Source organism: Melopsittacus undulatus, chromosome 5 (genome assembly GCF_012275295.1).
Source record: "Melopsittacus undulatus isolate bMelUnd1 chromosome 5, bMelUnd1.mat.Z, whole genome shotgun sequence".
Taxonomy (NCBI): Eukaryota; Metazoa; Chordata; class Aves; order Psittaciformes; family Psittaculidae; genus Melopsittacus; species Melopsittacus undulatus.
This window is the reverse complement of record NC_047531.1, coordinates 35,738,212-35,756,887: the sequence shown is the minus strand read 5'-3', so window position 1 is coordinate 35,756,887 and position 18,676 is coordinate 35,738,212. Positions and strand designations below refer to the sequence as shown.

At 42.8% G+C, this 18,676-nt stretch overlaps 1 protein-coding gene across 1 annotated transcript; it reads left to right on the top strand.

The window, feature by feature from the left end:
- Positions 1-215: 215 nt before the first annotated feature.
- PRPF18 (pre-mRNA processing factor 18) lies at positions 216-17,809 on the top strand. Its single transcript, XM_005143340.2, has 10 exons — positions 216-310; positions 2,426-2,503; positions 5,408-5,512; positions 7,479-7,592; positions 9,308-9,454; positions 11,892-11,960; positions 13,044-13,184; positions 13,645-13,716; positions 16,072-16,227; positions 17,250-17,809. The coding sequence occupies exons 1-10, from the start codon at positions 245-247 to the stop codon at positions 17,328-17,330; spliced, it is 1,029 nt and encodes a 342-aa protein (XP_005143397.1). The 5' UTR covers positions 216-244; the 3' UTR covers positions 17,331-17,809.
- The last annotated feature ends 867 nt before the right edge of the window (positions 17,810-18,676 follow it).

Below are 18,676 nucleotides of genomic sequence, written 5' to 3'. Positions count from 1 at the left end.
CCAGTGACCAGCCCCATTCTCTCCCTGGCCCCAGAACACCCACACCCCTCCTCGGAGCATTGCTCGGCCGTGCACACAAACACCGTCGCCATGTCGCTCCCTGTCGCATCCTATTACTTACCCCCCCCAGCGCTCCTCCCAGCCACCAGGGGGCGTTGCGCACGGCCTTGCGGCCCACCCGGAAGCGACGCTGTTGTTTTGCTCCGACAGTTCCGGTGGTGGCGGTGGTGGTGGTTGGGCCGCCATGGATATCCTGAAGGGGGAGATCAGCCGGAAGCGGCAGCAGCTGGAGGAGAAGGAGCTCCTGGGGGTGAGAGGGCCGCCAGCAGCAGCTGCTCGGGGTGGGGAGGGCGGAGGGACCGGCCTGAGGTGGAAGCTCGGGGACGGTGAGGTGAGAGCGGCCCGGGAGGGGGCAGGCGCTCGGGTGAGGGGACCTGGAGCTGCGCAGGAACGGACTTGGGGGTATCAGGAATGGGTTTGGGGGGTCACGAACATCCCCGGGTGGGGTTTGGGGACGAGGAGCAGGAGCGGCCCAGGATGGGATGGGGAAGGAGTTGGGAGGAGTTTGGGGGTGCAGAAGCAGCCTGGACCTTGCCTCGCAGTGTGCCTTCGTCTTTTGGAGGTGGTTTAGTTATATATTTGTGCAGCTCGGCAAAATTGACCCTTAAACACAGGGTGAGCGGCAAAGCATCTGTATGAATGTTTTCAGAATGTAAGAGGACATGAAGAGGACACTGCCCCATCCCTGGCAGTGTTCAAGGCCAGGCTGGATGGACCTTGAAAAAAACAGCTCTAGTGGAAGGTGTCCTTGCCTATAGCAGGAGGTTGGAACCGTATGAGCTTTTAGGTTCTTTCCAACCCAAACTGTTCCATGATTCAGGCACTGAGAGATAATAGAAGGCTGTGTGACCTTTGGTGAACAAAGTGTGGTTCCCTTTCCTCAACACTGCTTTGTTCTGTGCATAGCAATAGTCAATAATAGAGGGGTCTGTGTGTGTGCCAAGAGTGGTAAGTGAAAGTACAGTACAGTGGAGTGCTTTCATAGAATCACAGAATGGTTTGGGTTGGAAAGGACCTGAAGATCATCAAGTTCCAACCCCTGCCTGGGCAGGGACTCCTCACACTAAACCATATCACCCAAGGCTCTGTCCAACCTCACCTTGAACACCACCAGGGATGGAGCATTCACCACTTCCCTGGGCAACCCATTCCAGTACCTCACCACCCTTACAGTGAAGAACTTCCTCCTTATATCCAATCTAAACTTTCCCTGTTTAAGTTTTAACCTGTTACCCCTTGTCCTATCACAATAGTCCCTGTTGAAGAGTCCCTCACCAGCATCCCTGTGGGCCCCCTTCAGATACTGGAAGGCTGCTATGAGGTCTCCACGCAGCCTTCTCTTCTTCAGGCTGAACAGCCCCAACTTTCTCAGCCTATCTTCATGGATGTCTTGAGTTTGGTTTTGGTATTAGTGGTTGAAGAAGGGAGCTGTGGTTGGAAGCTTTTGCAGGCAAAGTATGAAGGAAGAGCTGGAGCACCTCTCATATGAAGGCAGGCTGAGAAAGCTGGGGCTGTTCAGCCTGGAGAAGAGAAGCTATGTGGAGACCTCAGAGCAGCCTTCTAGTATATGAAGGGGGGCCTGTAAGGATGCTGGGGAGGGACTCTTCATCAGGGACTGTAGGTGCAGGACAAGGGGTAATGGGTTCAGAGTGAAACAGGGGAAGTTCAGGTTAGATATAAGGCAGAAGTTCTTTACTGTAAGGGTGGTGAGGCACTGGAATGGGTTGCCCAAGGAAGTTGTGAATGCACCATCTGTGGCGGTGTTGAAGGCCAGGTTGGACAGAGCCTTGGGTGACATGGTGTCCGGAGAGGCATAGCTGCCCATGGCAGGGGGGCTGAAACTGGATGATCTTAAGGTGCTTTCCAACCCTAACCACTCTATGGTTCTGTGTCAATCAAGGGAAATGCTTCAGGGTATCTGGGAGGTCTAATCAAACACATTTCTGTGTGCTTCGTGCACCAGCGAGCTTACAACATGCTTTATGCAAAGGTGATTTCTCCCACCTCCTTAATTTAGTATAAAATGATGTCTTCCGTGTGGTTTATTTCAACAACTTTGGTGTGCTCCAACCTGGGTCTGACTGTGCACATCAGCTTTGTGCTAAGTACCATGGCCTTACATGGCAAAATACATGGTTTGTTAAAGTGTTGGTAAACACACTGCTTTTAACTCTGCTCATCCACGTGCTTCAAAATCACTATATTGCTGATTTTCAGAGGTGCTTCCAACTAGTCCCCTTTAGATGACAGTGTAGCCATCTCTCTGAAAGGATGTAGCCGAATTCACCAAATCAAGTAAGGAATTTTGAGCCATTTATCCCCAAGGATGTGAAACTGAATTATTAACAGCTTTCCTCTCTTTTAGGGAAGTAAAAAATATTTCAAACGCAGTGACTTAGCTAAAAAAGAAGAGGAGGCCTATTTCCAGAGATGTGGCTACAAGGTATGGCACCTGCTCTTCCAGGAGTTTGCATGTTTACTCTGAAGTCTACATTTGATTATCAACAGTATAAATGTTGTTAATGATAATTGTTGTTCTTTGTTCAATCTGTTAATGGTATGCATAAGCCAGTAAATGAGAAGCCACCTGGAGAGGTATGAGTTTCCAAACCCATTTTCAATGCAGGAAAAGATATGCATGATATACAGCTACTTAAGTTTGTGTTATGGTTTGGTTGTTCTTTCTTTTCTTTCTTTATTTATTTTTGTGGAAAGCATGAAGTGGCTTGGGATCAAAGCTTGTCTTCCTTTCTTTTTAAGCTGTGCTGTTAGGCATGAACACTGGATCTGATACAGCCACCTTCCCCCTCTCCCTGCTCCCTTATCGGGAAAAAATGGATATATTTGGATAATTCTATCCATTCAGACAATTTTCACAGTCTTGTCAAATGTCCAAAAGAAATCAGTAGAGTGTGGGTGCACACTGAAAAGAGCTGCCAACTTTCCTACTGTGTATTTGGGTTTTGGCCATCAACCATCCAGCACTGAAACTGTGCAACAGCAACATTTATTGTTTTGCTGGCAAAATATGAGAAAACAATTGGTAACCCAGGGTACATTTTGCAACAAATGAGTGATCTGGAAGGCTTTATCTGCCTTGTGATGGTGTCAGGGCAGTAGTGTCCTGAACTGGAAAGAATGTTTATTTTTGTTTACCTGTGTATGTGTCTGCCTGCTGCCTGATTATCTGTGTATGGGAGGGGGAATGCATTCCCTTTGGAAGATAAAGGCTTGTAATCTTGTTTGCTGTTACTGGGCACAAACAGGAGCTTTTTTCAGCTGAACTTTACTGAGTTAGTGACTTATTCTGAAACCTTGATCTGTCTGTATAATATTTGAACATCAAAGCCAAAATGATTCTTGGAACCTGCAGTATATAGTCATGAAAAAGTGTTCTGTGAATCCAGTCACTCTTCCAAGTGGAAATACTCCATGATGCTTTCTGAGCATTGGTTTGAATCCAGAACCTTCCATGGTTGTTCAAATGGTGCTGTCTGTGCTGCTGCAGCACCACGTTTGGTTTGAAATGTGACCCTCCAAATGGTTTTAAAATAAGTTGCTCTGTTTAGTTTAGTTCCTTTTTAGAGCCTCCCAGATTTCTGCATTTGATCTTTGCAATTTTCATGACATGTAGAATACAGACTGATTTCTTTTTTAATTCAGGAGCTGGTTTGCTTTACTTAGACTTTAGGAATTGTACTAATTTGACTTGCTTGAAGAAAGCACTGAAACAAAAATAACTGGTAAAGATATCACTTGGAGTCTAGCTGACAGAATGGATCAAATCTTTTCCCTCAATGCTGCTGTCTCTCTATGATTTCCAGAGTGTTTGTAAGTTAAACTTTGTATATATCCTTCTGCCATGGGAGTGTACTTCTTTATACCTATATATATTTGCACAGTTCTTCCTTATTTTCTCTCCCCCATCAATTTTTCCTTTCCTGCAGTGGTGGCAGTTTTCTTTTTCCCCGCCCTTTGTGTTAAGCATTGATTGGATTGTCCCTCCCTTGTTTGGAGAAACAGCTGTGGGTGTAGGATTGTTTTCTGTGTTTGCCAGAATAGTTTTGAATATAGATTTGTGGCCGAATCTTGTAGCTGGTGCCATGGGGGTGGATCCTTACAGCCACATGGAGTCATGCTGATGCCTGAGTGCAACGCTCGATCATTGGCCTGAAAGAATAGAAAAGCTTCTTTAAAACCAAATCATGTCTGGTACCTTCATGAAACTGATCAGCCTGAATGCAGACTGGGAGTGACAGTGTGCTGCCCACACAAGGAGAATGCTGCAGAGTGCTGTAGGATTAAGTTTCCCTTTTAGCAAGTATGGAAAGGAAATAAATTCTACTAAGGAATTTAGGAAAAAACAACATATGACTGAGTACTGGAAATGCTTCCTTGTTAAAGAAATACTACCAACAGCAGTCTGCTCATGCTGTCAGAAGTGTCACACTTGAGCTTATAAAAGGATCTGTAGTTCCATGGCTGCTGTCTCGAAGTTCCTTTGATCACGGAGTTGTTTTGCCTTATTAAAATATGGAGTAATGAAGAAGGAAAGCTCTGTTTGATTCAGGGACCTGCTTTTAGATTAAAAAGAGTTGCTAATGAGATCCTGTCCCTATGAGAAGTCGTAGGTGTCTTTTTTTCACTTTTTTTCCTTTAACCCATAAGAAACTATGACAAGTTTGTTAGAAAGACGTTGTTACTATATCCAGGCACTTCTCAAAACCTTAAAGAAGCCATTGATCACTGCTAATAGTACTTGCCTCACTTAAACTGTGGGTAATAAGCATTTTAAGCTGGAATTGCCACCAAAAGAAGCAATCCCATTCTCTCCCTGCCCTTGGATTTTCATTTCTGCCCTTGTGTCCTTGCATGTGCTATGCCTGGTAAGCTGGATGAGGAGCTAAATGAGCTGGGAAGGGTCCTTTCTTTGTGTTTGCCAGGTTGTTTTCTGTTTGAGTCATTTCCCCCATCTGGTTCATCACATGGCGATGCAGATGCTTTTGCATGGGGAAGCAGGAAAGAGCAGGGGCAGGAGTTAACAGGCAAAGGGTGGATTTGCTATTTTTGGCACCAGTGCTGACATCTGCCTGCTAAAGTGGTTGGCAGACTTTAGCAATTATGCCTTCCATTTGCTCTAGAAACTGCTACCTGCAACCTGCAGAAGTGTTAGGTTACTACTGATACTAAAAGCTTTTATTGTTCTGTGGTAGACAACAAAGTCTATGAAACTAAAGGTTTATATTGTTATATTAAAATCTGTGTTCCAGAGTTCTGAATCTTCACATTGCTAGTAATATATAGGATTATTTGCATTGACACCTTAGTAACTGTCTATTGAATGTAGGTACAGGAGGAAGAAGAGGAAGAGAAACCACTGACTTCATCAAATCCAGTGCTGGAGCTCGAACTAGCAGAAGAAAAGTTACCAATGACCCTTTCCAGACAGGAGGTAAAATTGATTGTCACAGACATCTTGATTTTACAAGTGCATCTGAAAACTCTTGTTAGGGCTCGTTTTCCCAGTGAACTGTACTTCTTATAGCAGCTGTATTAAACAATGTCTCAATTGATGATCATTTTCACTCATCAAGGATCTGCTCTCCAATTGAATACATATGGAGGTACAGATGGGTAGAGCCTCTTTGTCATATGGGTATGCACAGATGTGCTATAATATTTTACAGCTCTTTCAGATGGCTTCTGGGTTAGACCCTAAATATCACTATTTTCTTTGGATAATACTGATACTGAAGATGGCATACTGACTTTTCCCAGCAATCCCTCCCCACGGCCCCCAGCTTCTTTTTTTTCATTGGTCTGAACCTAAAAGAAACTTAAGTTTTGGAAGTTCACCTTGATTTGTAGAACATTCCTGAAATCAGAGCAGCTGCTGTGTTCTTTGGGGTTTTTTTGCAAGGTTAAAAATACGTGTGTGAATGTGAGTTCACAAACACATCTATACCCCAAAGCAGAGGAGAAGCAGGAAGCTCAGAAGCACAGACTGAATTCTAATCTTGGAAATGCTGAAATTCACAGCTGAGATAATCCAGTGATGTGACATGTTCCCTTAATTTTGCTGGTTTTCCCAGGGGTATATCATAAGACTTGCAGTGTTGGCTGTTGGTTTCATGTTTGGTTTGAGGCTTGGTCTCTTATGTTCTGTGTAGTGCACACTGTCTCACTGCTATTGGACTACTTGGGTGGATGAGGTTTAGGTGTTGCTGTGCCAGCAGTCTCTCCATCCTTAGTTTTGTGATATATCAGTAAGCCTGTTACCTAATACACTTAAATGAATAATGGTGAAGTATAAAGAGGTTTAGCAGCAATGTGTTAAATAAGGAATCAGGAGAATAAAGCTTGGCTTTTGGTTCTGCCCATGACTTTGCAAATCAGTTGAGGGAGTCTTTTTCACCTCTCATATATCTACTTCAAAAGTAATTGTCCCATTGGATTAGGGACTTTATATAGCAGCCTTCCAGTATCTGAAGGGGGCTTATAAGGATTCTGGAGAGGGACTCTTCACTAAGGACTATAGTGATAGGACAAGGGGTGATGGGTTTAAACTTAAACAGGGGAAGTTTAGGTTAGGTATAAGGAGGAAGTCCCTCACTGTAAGGGTGGTGAGGCGCTGGAATGGGTTGCCCAAGGAAGTTGTGAATGCTCTGTCCCTGGCAGTGTTCAAGGCCAGTTTGGACGGAGTCTTGGGTGATGTAATTTAGTGGAAGGTGTCCCTGCCCATGGTAGGGGGGTTGGAACTGGGTGACCTTAAAGCCCTTTCCAAACCGAGCTATGCTATGATTCTATGATAAATCATACAATGTTTTTGATTGGAAGGAATCTTAAAGCTCCAAACTCCTACCATGGGCAGGGACACCTTCCACTTGACTAGGTTGCTCTAAGCCCTGTCCAGCCTGGCCTTGAACACTGCCAAGGATGGAGCACTCACGGCTTCTCTGCTTAAGAATGAGAACTTTTGGCAAATCATCTTGCAGGTGTGCTGGAACAACCTGCAGCCTGGTAACAGAGTGGTTTTGTTGCCCTCTGCAAGTAGGTGAGTGAGATTATTGTCAGGCTCCTTGGTGATTTTGAAAACAGTTTGTAAGCTGTGCCAGAGGGATGTTTTTGTGTCTTTGTTTAAACAAGTCAGAGCAGGAAGAAGTTAGCCAATATCAAACAGCCTGGGATTTTAGGCAAAACTGGTAATATTTTGAATGACCTTTCCCTGAAATACTGTGGGAATTTTATATTTAGATTGTAAAGTGTCTGGAGCATTTTTCTACTGCTTAAAATATTGCCATTTCCTCTCCAGCCCAGCTGAGCTTGTTATCCTAAGCAAAGTAAATAAATCAGTCATTCTGGGTTGTATTTTGCTTCCTCTACGAGTTTGTGTGAGGGAATGCTTTGATTCTTTTCAGGTTATCAGGAGGTTACGAGAGAGAGGTGAGCCCATCAGGCTGTTTGGGGAAACAGACTATGATGCATTTCAGCGCCTGAGGAAGATAGAAATTCTTGCACCTGAAGTGAACAAGGTAAGACTGGCTTGTTATGAATTAGTTACTTATTTGTAGTGGGATAACCAGTGAGGACCCCTATGAAAATTACTGAAAATCACTTTCAGTAGCTGATAATTTTCAGGAGGGAGGTGTAGTAAAGAGCAAAGAGAAAAATCTGCTCCCTCTTATTTATTGCCTGAGAAGGTAGGCTAAATGTCATCATTTTGTTCACAATTGCAATTCCTTCTGTTAAAAGAGTTCAACCCTCGAAACCTTTTCAGTTGACAAATTATCCTCTGGGTGGCAGTAATAGCCCAGCCTGTGCTGTTAACCTGCTTTTAACCAGCCGAGACAGTCATTTACTGTTAAAACTACCCCGTGTTTGTGATTATACGCATCTCTGAGAAGGTACAGGTAAGAAGGAAGAGGAAGACTGCATCCTGTCTTACTTGTATGTGATGATTTTTCATCAAAAACTTCTTACGGAAACTTCATTTCCTGACCCTTCTCTTTAAAGTAGCAACCAAATAAGAAATGACTAGAAGATACCATAGTTAACCTATTTATTCCTTTTGTCTGAATAGATCAGTCAAATGAGGAGATGCAATTGAGGTTTGCATTCATGGTTAACCACGTTTGCAACCCAGCTAAGAAAATTACAGTTGGGATTTTCTTTCCTAATTTGTGGCAAACTGAGTTGTTTGAAACATTTTAACTGGGGCTGCCCATAAAAGAAAAGCTTTTTCCTGTTCAAGTCTTAAATAAAGATAAACAGATCTAAATGTTGAAGTATTTGAGCTAATGAAAGCTGCCCCTCCAGTGACAGCGATGACAGTATTAGAAAGTAGTGAGCTCATAAAGGATTGTGATGGATTTTTGTGTTTATATGTTTCAGCCACAATGTGTTGCTTAAATGTAGATAGACAGTATAACCGTTTGTGGTTCAGACATTTTTAGACTTCTAAATGATTAATAAAACCACTCCAGACAGCCAACTCTGATGACGGAAGAGGGGAAATAACTGTGCAGAGCTATTCCCAGTGGAGTGGCTGAATTTATCTTAGGATAAGAAATGTCATACTCCTTTACATTTTATGTCTCAAGATAATAATGCCTGTCCTTTAACTGTGACTAAGCCAAGTCTTACTCTATTTAAAAGCAGCTCTGAACTTTATATATGTGGTTTTAAACTGATTCCATTTTTTAACCACCTAAAAACTAGGGGATTTTAAACACTTAATCTATATAAAACGTCCTGCTATGTTTAAATCATAAGTAATAAAGGAAAACTACATAAATGTTTATGGGATAGTACTGAAGGAGTGTTACCTTATTTATAGCTTTTTACAGGTCAGATGGGAAGACTTGTAGAACTGGTGAGGGTTATGGTCTGTTTTCTGTTTGTTTGGGGGTGATTAGATGCATTGCTTTGGGTAAATGTCTTGAAGAAAGTCCTAGAAGTCGACGCAATCCTCCATGGTTTTCTAGTGAAAGTATGGTTTAAAGTCTTTTTCACAGGTCTGAACATTGCAGAAGTTGATGCACCTGTTTTTTGTGAAGTGCTGAAGCAATCCAGAAACTGTTCTCTGAACTTAAGTTTAAATTCAGACCACAAAGCTAAACCTTTATGCACATTTTTACAGAATTTGGCTTCTCTTAAACGGAAGTTGAATGCTCACAGTGACAGTACTGAACTGCTTTTATTTACCTGAGGGGTTTCTTGTAAACTAGTTATCTCTCACCTTTTCTAGGGTCTGAGAAATGACCTGAAGGCTGCTTTGGATAAGATCGACCAGCAGTATCTGAATGAAATCGTAGGCGGCCAAGAAGCAGGAGATGATGACTCACAGAATGACTTGAAAGTCCATGAGGAGAACACTACTATTGAAGAACTAGAAGTATGTGATGGGTAAATTTTAATGAAGGGATTTTAGATGTAGTGTATTGTTGTGAAAAAGCTTTTTTTGTCAGGATTGTTTTGACAAACTTATCTTGTTTTCAGCATTGAACTTGGGCATTCTGAAGTATCCTTAAATATGGTCTTGGGTTGCACCAAAGGGGCCTACAGTATCCAAGTGGTCTTTGTTTACAACACCTCATTGAACAGGGGTAGGAGCTGCCTGCAAGGAAAGTAATGCAGTTAGGATTCCCTCTGCAGAGGGGTTAGAATTAGAGAATTTGATACAAATACATTACCTGGTCATAAATTCTAAAGCCTTTCCAATAAGTATCTGAGAGGCTAATAGGCTTAGTACTGCTGGATTTTCCCTGTACCAGAGAGGTGGGACTCTGAAAAATAGACACAGAAAGAATGTTTGATATAAAACAATCTAGGGCAATAAAAGAAGTGGATATCAGAAGCAGGCAGATCACAGGAAATATCAGAAATGCAGAGACCATGTGTCCCAGAAACTTCAGTGCAAGTGACTCCTCTGTTCTGGAGGCACACCATGGTATTTGTGAAAGTGAGTGCCATGAAATGCATCCAGCACCTGGGATTTCAGGGTAAAGTTTGGAAAAGCATATTAACTTCAGCTGCAGACTTTTACCCTTAATCTTTAAAATCCTTTGCAGGAGTTAATCTTCATAATGTGCCTCCAAAAGTGTGCTTAAGAAATAATCTGATTTATAATGGAAGACTTAAGGCTGTGGTTAGTAGGGCAAGAGAGGTTCTCCTTCCCCTCTACTCTGCCTTGGTGAGGCCGCATCTGGAATATTGTGTCCAGTTCTGGGCCTCTCAGTTCAAGAAGGACAGGGAATTGCTTGAAAGAGTCCATCGCAGAGCCACAAAGATGATGGAGTGGAACACCTCCCTTATGAGGAGAGGCTGAGGGAGCTGGGTCTCTTTAGCTTGGAGGAGACTGAGGGGTGACCTCATCAGTGTTTACAAATATGTAAAGGGTGGGTGTCAGGATGATGGAGCTAGGCTTTTTTCAGTGATATCCAGTGATAGGACAAGGGGCAATGGGTGTAAACTGGAGCATAGGAGGTTCCACGTTAACATCAGGAAGAACTTCTTTACTGTGAGAGTGACAGAGCACTGGAACAGGTTGCCCAGGGGGGTTGTGGAGTCTCCTACATTGGAGGTATTCAGGGCCCGCCTGAACAAGTTCCTGTGTGAGGTACTCTAGGTTACCCTGCTCTTGCAGGGGGGTTGGACTAGATGGTCTTTCGAGGTCCCTTCCAACCCTTGGGATTCTGTGATTGCATTATTATTAGGATATAGTCCTTGGCTTTTTTGTCAGGATACCAGGGTTTTTTGTTTAAAATAACTGTAGTATCAGCGTTGATAGCAGTTGTAATGGGGCTGCATTTTGCCCTTGTGTTAGCTCTCAAAATATCCCCTTTTTGGGATTGTGGGGCAGGCTTAGTTTGAGCCATGAAAGTGATCTTTGGTTTGAATACACTTCAATCTTAATTTTATACTATTTTAATTACATAAAGGCTTACACTGAATTGGGTTCCAAATCTATGAGATACTTTAAAGAAAACTCACATTGTTATTGTGAGGACAATCGAAATAGATTGTAAATACAACTCTATTGCCTGGAAATGTTTCTCTAAAGGGGTGTTAGTATTAGCAGATTTGAGGTTTGGGTATTGGAGCATACTACTGGGGATTTGTGGTGGTTTGTTGTTTTGGGATTTTATTAGATTTGTTCACTCAATTTCACAGTTGCAATGAAATGAAATGGGAAACAGCCCCACTACAACAGAGAATTGGAATAGCTTAACAAAATAATTAGGTTAATTGATGGCTTTGGGGATCACAGCAAATGCAGCGCACCCACAGTTCCCCTACCTGCAGTGCTGTCAAACAGCTGCTAATGATGCCAATAATTTAATGGTTAATGAATGAAAAATTGCTGTTGCAGTGACTTTGCAGAAATAATCATACTGGCTTTTTAACTGTAATGTTTTTAATGGATTAATGAATATCAGGAGCATATATAACTGTTGCATTCTGTTTCATAACTTGTGTTTTGGATTACTGCTGGACTATGTTAGAGCTCACAATGCAGAGAATCATGCTCTGCTGTGGTGGTGGCAGATTTCTAGACAACTTGGAACTAATTCATAGAATCACAGAATTATTTGAGTGGGGAAGAACGTTAAGATCATCCAGTTCCAACCCCCCTGCAATGGGCAGGGACACTTCACACTAGACCATGTCACCCAAGGCTCTGTCCAACCTGGCCTTGAACACTGCCAGGCATGGGGCATTTACCACTTCTTTGGGCAACCTGTGCCAGTGCCTCACCATCCTCACAGTAAAGACCTTCTTCCTTATATCTAACCTGAACTTGCCCTATTTAATTACCTCTTCTGTTCTAGGCTTTGGGAGAATCCTTAGGACGGGGCGATGATCACTATGACATGGACATCATAACAAAGTTCTTGAAGGTAACAAACTCTAATAGATTAATAATTCTGTAGCTGTGTCATATTTTTTACTATCATGCAGATATATCTCGTGAATAGAAGGGATGGTTTTGGCTGCTTGGAGAGAAAAACTCGCACATTATGTTTAAGATGTGGGTTTTTTAAATGCTTTGCACTCCACAGCTTTGGTTAGTCACAATAGTGACTTCTGCTAGAACTAGGAAAGAATGTTCTTCAAAATCTGCTCCTGCTTTCTCTAGACAAAATAAATATGGCTTTGATTTCCATGTGGTTATTAAAGCAGTTGTATGTAGTTGCTTCTGCATACTGCTAGAACATTAAAAGCTTCTGAGGAGTCCCTGCCTTCCTTCCCCAGGAGGGGAGCTGAAATGGCATGTGGTACTGTAATGCGAAATAAGAGCATTTTCAAGGAAGTCCACTGGCTTTTCTGAGGAAACAGACTCAAGTAGATGGTAGAAAATTGTTTCCTTGTTTCCTGGCAAGGAGCCTGTAATGCCTCTTATTTGAGTCAGCTGGTCCTTGTGTAACTTGTGATGATCACAAGTCACAGTAAGAGTTGGAGCTTTTGTTTGTATTTATAAGATACATTGTCATTTTAATGTAGTTTGGGCTGGGTGGGGAAAGCAGGCTCAAAAATTGCTATCCAGGTGGAGAGAAGACACATTTGACATGTTCTCCTTCTGGTGCATTGAATTTTCACTGTGATCTTCACCGTTCCTTAGGCTCTTGTGCAGGAAAACTGCCCTGAAATTTCAGCATCTCCTACTTAAGATTTCTGGTCTTTACGTATCCCTCCTCCTTCCCAGCACTGATACCTGCAGTGGTGTTTCCTTGGGTTTTTTTTTTTGTAAACACCTATTTATACATGCTCCACCCCTCACCCGCATCTTTTTATAATAGGAGGGTTGTTCCTTTGTTCCTTTCCCTCCGTGTGTATCCTTCTGAAAGAGGCTTCTTGCAGCCTTATTTCAGATTTCTGCAGAGAACCTGATTCTGCCCTCATGGCTTAAACTGTTCCCATCTGTTTTGCCGAGGGAGTCAGTAGATGGCACTCTAACATAAATGTGCTTGTTCCTCACACAGTTTCTTCTTGGCGTTTGGGCGAAGGAGTTGAATGCCAGGGAAGACTATGTGAAACGGGGAGTGCAGGGGAAGCTGAACAGTGCCACACAGAAGCAGACAGAATCCTACCTGAGGCCGCTCTTCAGAAAGCTTCGGAAAAGGGTGAATCACTTTTAAATGTCACTATCCTGTAAGACTTCACCTTCTGCTTTCAAATTTAGTGTCCTTTCCTAAGCTAATGTTACCTTCCGTGAACAAGAGAGGATAAGCGAGTTTGTCAAAGTTTCTGCATTTAGAGCCCACGACTTTCCTGTTCTGACCTTTTTATCTTGATCAGTGAGTTCTGCCTACCCAGTGCTTCTCCAAGTGTTGCTTAATGTCTTACCTGTTCATTGGGTTGCAGACAGGCTAGAACTGGGATTGATTGTATTTTGCACTTTGCCGCTAGCTACTAGGTGTAACCACTTAGCCTCTCTTCCTTCAGATCCTTCATCTAAACGTTTTCTTTTGTTAAAGTCCTCAAGCTAGGGTAGTTGCTAAACTCTGTATAAATGCTGAGTAGGATGATTTTCCTGAGCTGCTATTCTGAAGTATGTCTTTTTTTCTTCTTTTTCTCCTGTAGACACTTCCTGCAGACATCAAAGAATCAATAACAGATATCATTAAATTCATGTTGCAAAGAGAATATGTGAAGGTACGTTTGTTTGCACTTTTCCAGCATATTCAGACTGTCTGGTTCTAATAGATGGAGTTTATTACTTCCAACATTCCCATTCTTTTTTGCATTTGGAAGATGCGTAGCTGGAAGTATACACAGTGTATATCGAAGCAAAATGGAAACTGGCTGTGAAACGTTTGGCTCCCAGTAGTGTTTGATCCACAGCCTGTCAGAAGATCTTTTGAGGTTGGTGAAACTGCAGAGCTTTGAGAAGGGAATTTTTTCTCAGAGATGGTTATATTAAGTTGCAGAGAGGAATCCTCTGTGGGAAACCTGATATTAGAAGGCTAAATGAAGGTATTGAATTAATAGGAATAGGGTGTTGATTAATTAATTAGGAATTAATGAAGTCAAACTGAGTTACTGAATAGGAGATGCTGTCCCTTTCTGTGGCGATGCTTGCATTAGCCAGCCTGGTATGGTTGAGGTATGGTAATGAAAAGTCTTTTGGACAAAGTCTGCTTACTGGAGGAAGCAGAAGCACTTTGGCACACAAGATCAAAGGCAGTGTTGGCTTTTGTTTGTAGCTGCCTTCAGAAGTAGAACTCAAATACCAATAACATTTGCTTAAGCAGCTTGTGTATACAGAGGAAACCGAGCTGTGTTTTGCCTTTAAATTTCTAGTATTTCATATTTTTCTTGTGAGGAGTTGGGGTAATTTGTCAAGTAAGCAGTGAGCCTGCTATTGAAAATAACTTCGGATAGCCTAAGGCAAGTTTAATCTAAATCGTCTGAAAATAGAACTGAAAGTGTGGGATTTATGATAGTGGGGTTTTGTTTGGGGGCATTTTATTTTTTGTTGGTTGTCATCATTGGGTTGAAATTCCCTTTCCAATACCTCTTCAAACAAAGTAAGGAATGTGTGGGAATGTGGTTTATCTCATGGGTTAGTCAGCTATGCTCTTTTCTCCTGGGAGTGCTTGGCTTTATGTAAACTTCACAGACTGATTTTGGGGGATTTGAGTGTACATTTGGAAGTTTTGGGCTTTTCTTATTTGTTTGCTTTTTAATTAGGCTAATGAGCCTTTTACTTTTAAAGGTACTCATGTCCTCTTCCATTTTGCTTCCTAAGAGGCTTGCCTTTTACTCCCTGCTCTTGTCTTCTGTGATATTTTGCTTTGTGCAGCCTAGTGAATGCTCAGCCACCAATTCTTACTGCTCTGTTAGATGAACAGCTCGAAAGAGTTAAACTTTGAAATCAGCACCTGACAGCAGGCAAATGCCAGGATGCAAGTTGTACACTCAACCTTAATTAACTCTGTTGTGACAGTCCTGGAAGGGTCTTTACTTGCATGTTCACATACTGGGTTTCATCGTGTAACTATATTTGAATCAGTAAGTAGTTGTTTGATGAAGACTTGAGATTCTGCTTCCTGTTCCTTCTCGAGGTTTCCTTTCAGCTGTCTGCAATCCCCTACTTTGTTCATTATTCACCTCCCACTGCCAGCTGGGAAGAAACTGCATGCACTGGTCATGATTGCTGCTTCTCACTGTCTAGTCTTTAAACAGGAGATGGTAAATGAACTCTACATCAGTGAGTCTTGTGGCTGCATGCTAAAAGTAGAGGAATGTCCTGCTCCACGTCCTTCCTGGAGCTTCTGTGATTGCATGTATGTGTCTGTCCCACTCAATTCCTGATTCTCAGTTGTGGGTTGTTTTAAGCTCTGTATTTCTCTTCCTTTCTCACTTTCTTTCTGTTAGTTTTCCCTTCAAGTTTTATCCCTGTTCTTCCCCAGGGACTTTGTCTGCTACAGCTTTAGAACTGGGATCTGCTATCTGCATTGGGAAATTTCTGATTGATTTACTGCTGCTACTGCTCCCTCCTTAAATGTTGTTACAAATGTGCTTATTTAACCCAGTTTTGTGGAGTGCTGGTTCTCAGCCTTTTTGGAAGCTCCTCAAGGGCTGTCAGGCCCCAGTGCACTTCTCAGGCCCATGCACACAACATCAGCCTTCAATGGTTTCTGCTTACAGACAGGCTTCCTGGTCTAGTCTGCATCTGCAACAGATGTAAAGGTGATAGCAGAATTAAAACTCATGGGAACCTGAGAAAGCTGAGTTGAAAACAGTCCCAGTAAACTTTCATTTTAATCAAGGTGATTAAACTGTCTTATCCAGTGCTTGCTTTTATCAGGTAAGGCCCGTGGTTCTTGCTTCTGTCAGAGTAAACATGATTTGTATTAGGAAGACGCATTGTGAAATTGGTTAATATCATGCAGTGAGACCTGATTCAGAGAGACTGGAATAGGTGTTACTGTATCCAGCAGTACAATGGATGCTTTCTCATGCTCTTTCTGTTTTGCTAAGAGTAGCTGCACTGTGTTTCTTCAGGCAAATGATGCCTATCTCCAGATGGCCATTGGAAATGCTCCCTGGCCCATTGGTGTCACCATGGTTGGTATCCACGCTCGAACGGGTCGTGAGAAGATCTTCTCCAAGCATGTAGCCCACGTTCTCAATGATGAAACTCAGAGGAAATACATACAGGTAAGGATGGCTTGGGGAATCCAACAGATTCCCTTTTGAAGTTAGGGGATCTTTGTGGTGGTGTGGTAAAAAGGTCCTGGAAATGGACCTTAGTTTGGGTCAAGCGTAACATCCATTTAATAGCTTATCCTGGACCTGAAGGCTCCTCAGTGCTGGGCTGGGAATGGAGTCTAAAGGGTTTTTCTACTTCTTAATTGTTGTGATCCTACATGAACACCAAAGTATCTGTGAAGACATGCTCCTGAGTGCCTTCACTGTGTAACTGTGCAGAATGTATTAAATTTAATCTCTGAAATACAGTCCTTCTGACTATTTCTGCAACCAGATAAATGCTTTCATTTTTCAAACATGTCCCTTCAACACCATGGATTCGAAAGTTTCACATTCAGTTCCTCCAGTGCATATTCACACTCATATTGTGAACTTTCGGGTTTGGAATTAGCAGCAGTGGTTTGTTTGTCCTCTAACCTTTCAGTGCAGCAAGTGGACAGGTCTGAGGAAACAAATCTTCTCGTATTTTCACATATATTTGCCTCTTGCCAGCTGCATTTTCATTGAGGTAAAGACCTTCTAGCTTAACGCTGAAGCCTCCAGAGCAGCATCTTGGAGCTCAAAGCTTCTGGGAGGGAAAGCTTATGTAAATGTCTTCCTGCTGCAGCAGAAGGACTCTCTTTGCTCTCTGACTTCTGCAGATGGCTGCGAGCAAATTGCTTGCAGAAAGCAACTTCCCCTTCCACTTTGGGTCTCTTTGTGTTAGGGTTACAAATACAGCTTCTGGTTTCTCCTCAACTCTAGTTTTTAATATCATCACCTGAGAAAATAGCATCTCCTCTCATACTGGAGATAACTTGGGACTTTGGAGGAAAAAAGGTTAATAAAACAACCAAACAAGCCCCCTATCGCAACCCCCAAACAGCAGCCATTTAATTCTTCTTGTTAAGCTTTAAAACCATGTAGTCTGTGAGGTTGGTTTAACAGCTGCAGGTTTATCATAGAATTGTCCTTGTGTTGTTAATTCCTAGGGGCTGAAGAGGCTCATGACCATTTGCCAGAAGCACTTCCCAACAGACCCATCCAAGTGTGTGGAGTACAACGCGTTGTGAGGCTCTGCAGCGGTCAAGCCGTGACTCATGTTTCCATCTCCAGGACCCAGAGAGGGTTGAAGAGGCAGTTTGTGCTTTCACACCAACAGGACATGTGGTGGGCTTTGAGGAAAAGCACAAAGCAGCAGATTTTCCACAGCTCCTTTTTTACAAGCCCCGTTTATTTAGATTTCCCTTTAAATCTGTGCTTTATCCTGAGCACATCCAGTCTACAGCAGAGGGGGGAGGTTTGAAGGGCTTATGACCAGGGGACAATGAATCCTTGCCTTTATTTCATTCTGTTATTCAGGGGACTGTGCAGACTGAATTGTTTCCCATATCTTAAGAGCTTTAGGTGCTACTCAGCCCTGCAAGGAGCATACGTGGAGCTTTTTTGGCTTCTTTCCCATTGGAGACTGATGCGGGGAGGTGATTAGAGGGAAGCAGTTGAAGCTGAATCTTGGTTGTTTCTGTAAATACAAAGACTTTATTGGCTAATCTTTCATGTGGTATTTATCAGGAGGGAAAAAGAAAAAGGTTTATATATTTCTCAGCTCAAAACTACAGCCAGGCTCAGTGCAAAGGGGTTTTGATCTTGAATGTATGTGATTTGGCTTTTTCTTCCTTTTGTAACAGTGTTTTTAATAGGAAACTTCTGGGCTCGGGGGAAGTCATCTCATGGCTCTTGAGGCTTTCAAATCCCATTTTTATACATCTGGAGAAAATCCTATTCTGCTGGGCATTGCAGAGAAAATAATTAGGACCTCCCATGACCACAGACAGCATTTCTGGGAGCCACAAATCTTTACCATTGTGCATCTTGATGGTGAAGAAACTCACAGAAAGAGTGATGTCTGATTTGGATGAACTTTGGAAGTGGTGCAGGCAAAAAGGCTGAATTTATTTGTGAGGGTGCTGAGGCGCTGGCACTGGTTGCCCAGAGAAGCTGTAACTGCCCCATCCCTGGCAGTGTTCAAGGCCAGGTTGGACACGGGCTTGGAGCAACCTGCTCTAGTGGAAGGCATCCCTGCCTGTGACAGGGGTTGGAACTGGGTGAACTTTAAGGTTCCTTCCAACCCAAATCAGTCTGTGATGAAATAATGTGGTTTTGATTGCAATAGTGGTACCTGTGCAACAGCACTGACAGGTCCTTCTCCTAAGGAGCCTTTCTTGGATCTACACAGAAGCTCCAAATGGGTTGTTGATCATTTCGGTGCTGCTCATAACTGCAGCTACACACACTTGTGAGCTTCCAGATCTTGCATCTGTCTGGCCCCCCAGATCCAGTCAATCCAAGTGCACTCCTCTGTCTCTGGAGAACTCTTTCCTGTGCAGTCAGTGGAGGGGAAGATCTGGGTTTGGGTTCA

Bases quoted from the DNA above. Each gene is read 5' to 3' on its own strand.
- PRPF18 (XM_005143340.2), top strand. From the start codon at position 245: ATGGATATCCTGAAGGGGGAGATCAGCCGGAAGCGGCAGCAGCTGGAG. The intron at 7,593-9,307 runs GTAAGACTGGCT...CACCTTTTCTAG, and splicing joins TTGCACCTGAAGTGAACAAG to GGTCTGAGAAATGACCTGAA. The intron at 13,185-13,644 runs GTGAATCACTTT...TTTCTCCTGTAG, and splicing joins TCAGAAAGCTTCGGAAAAGG to ACACTTCCTGCAGACATCAA.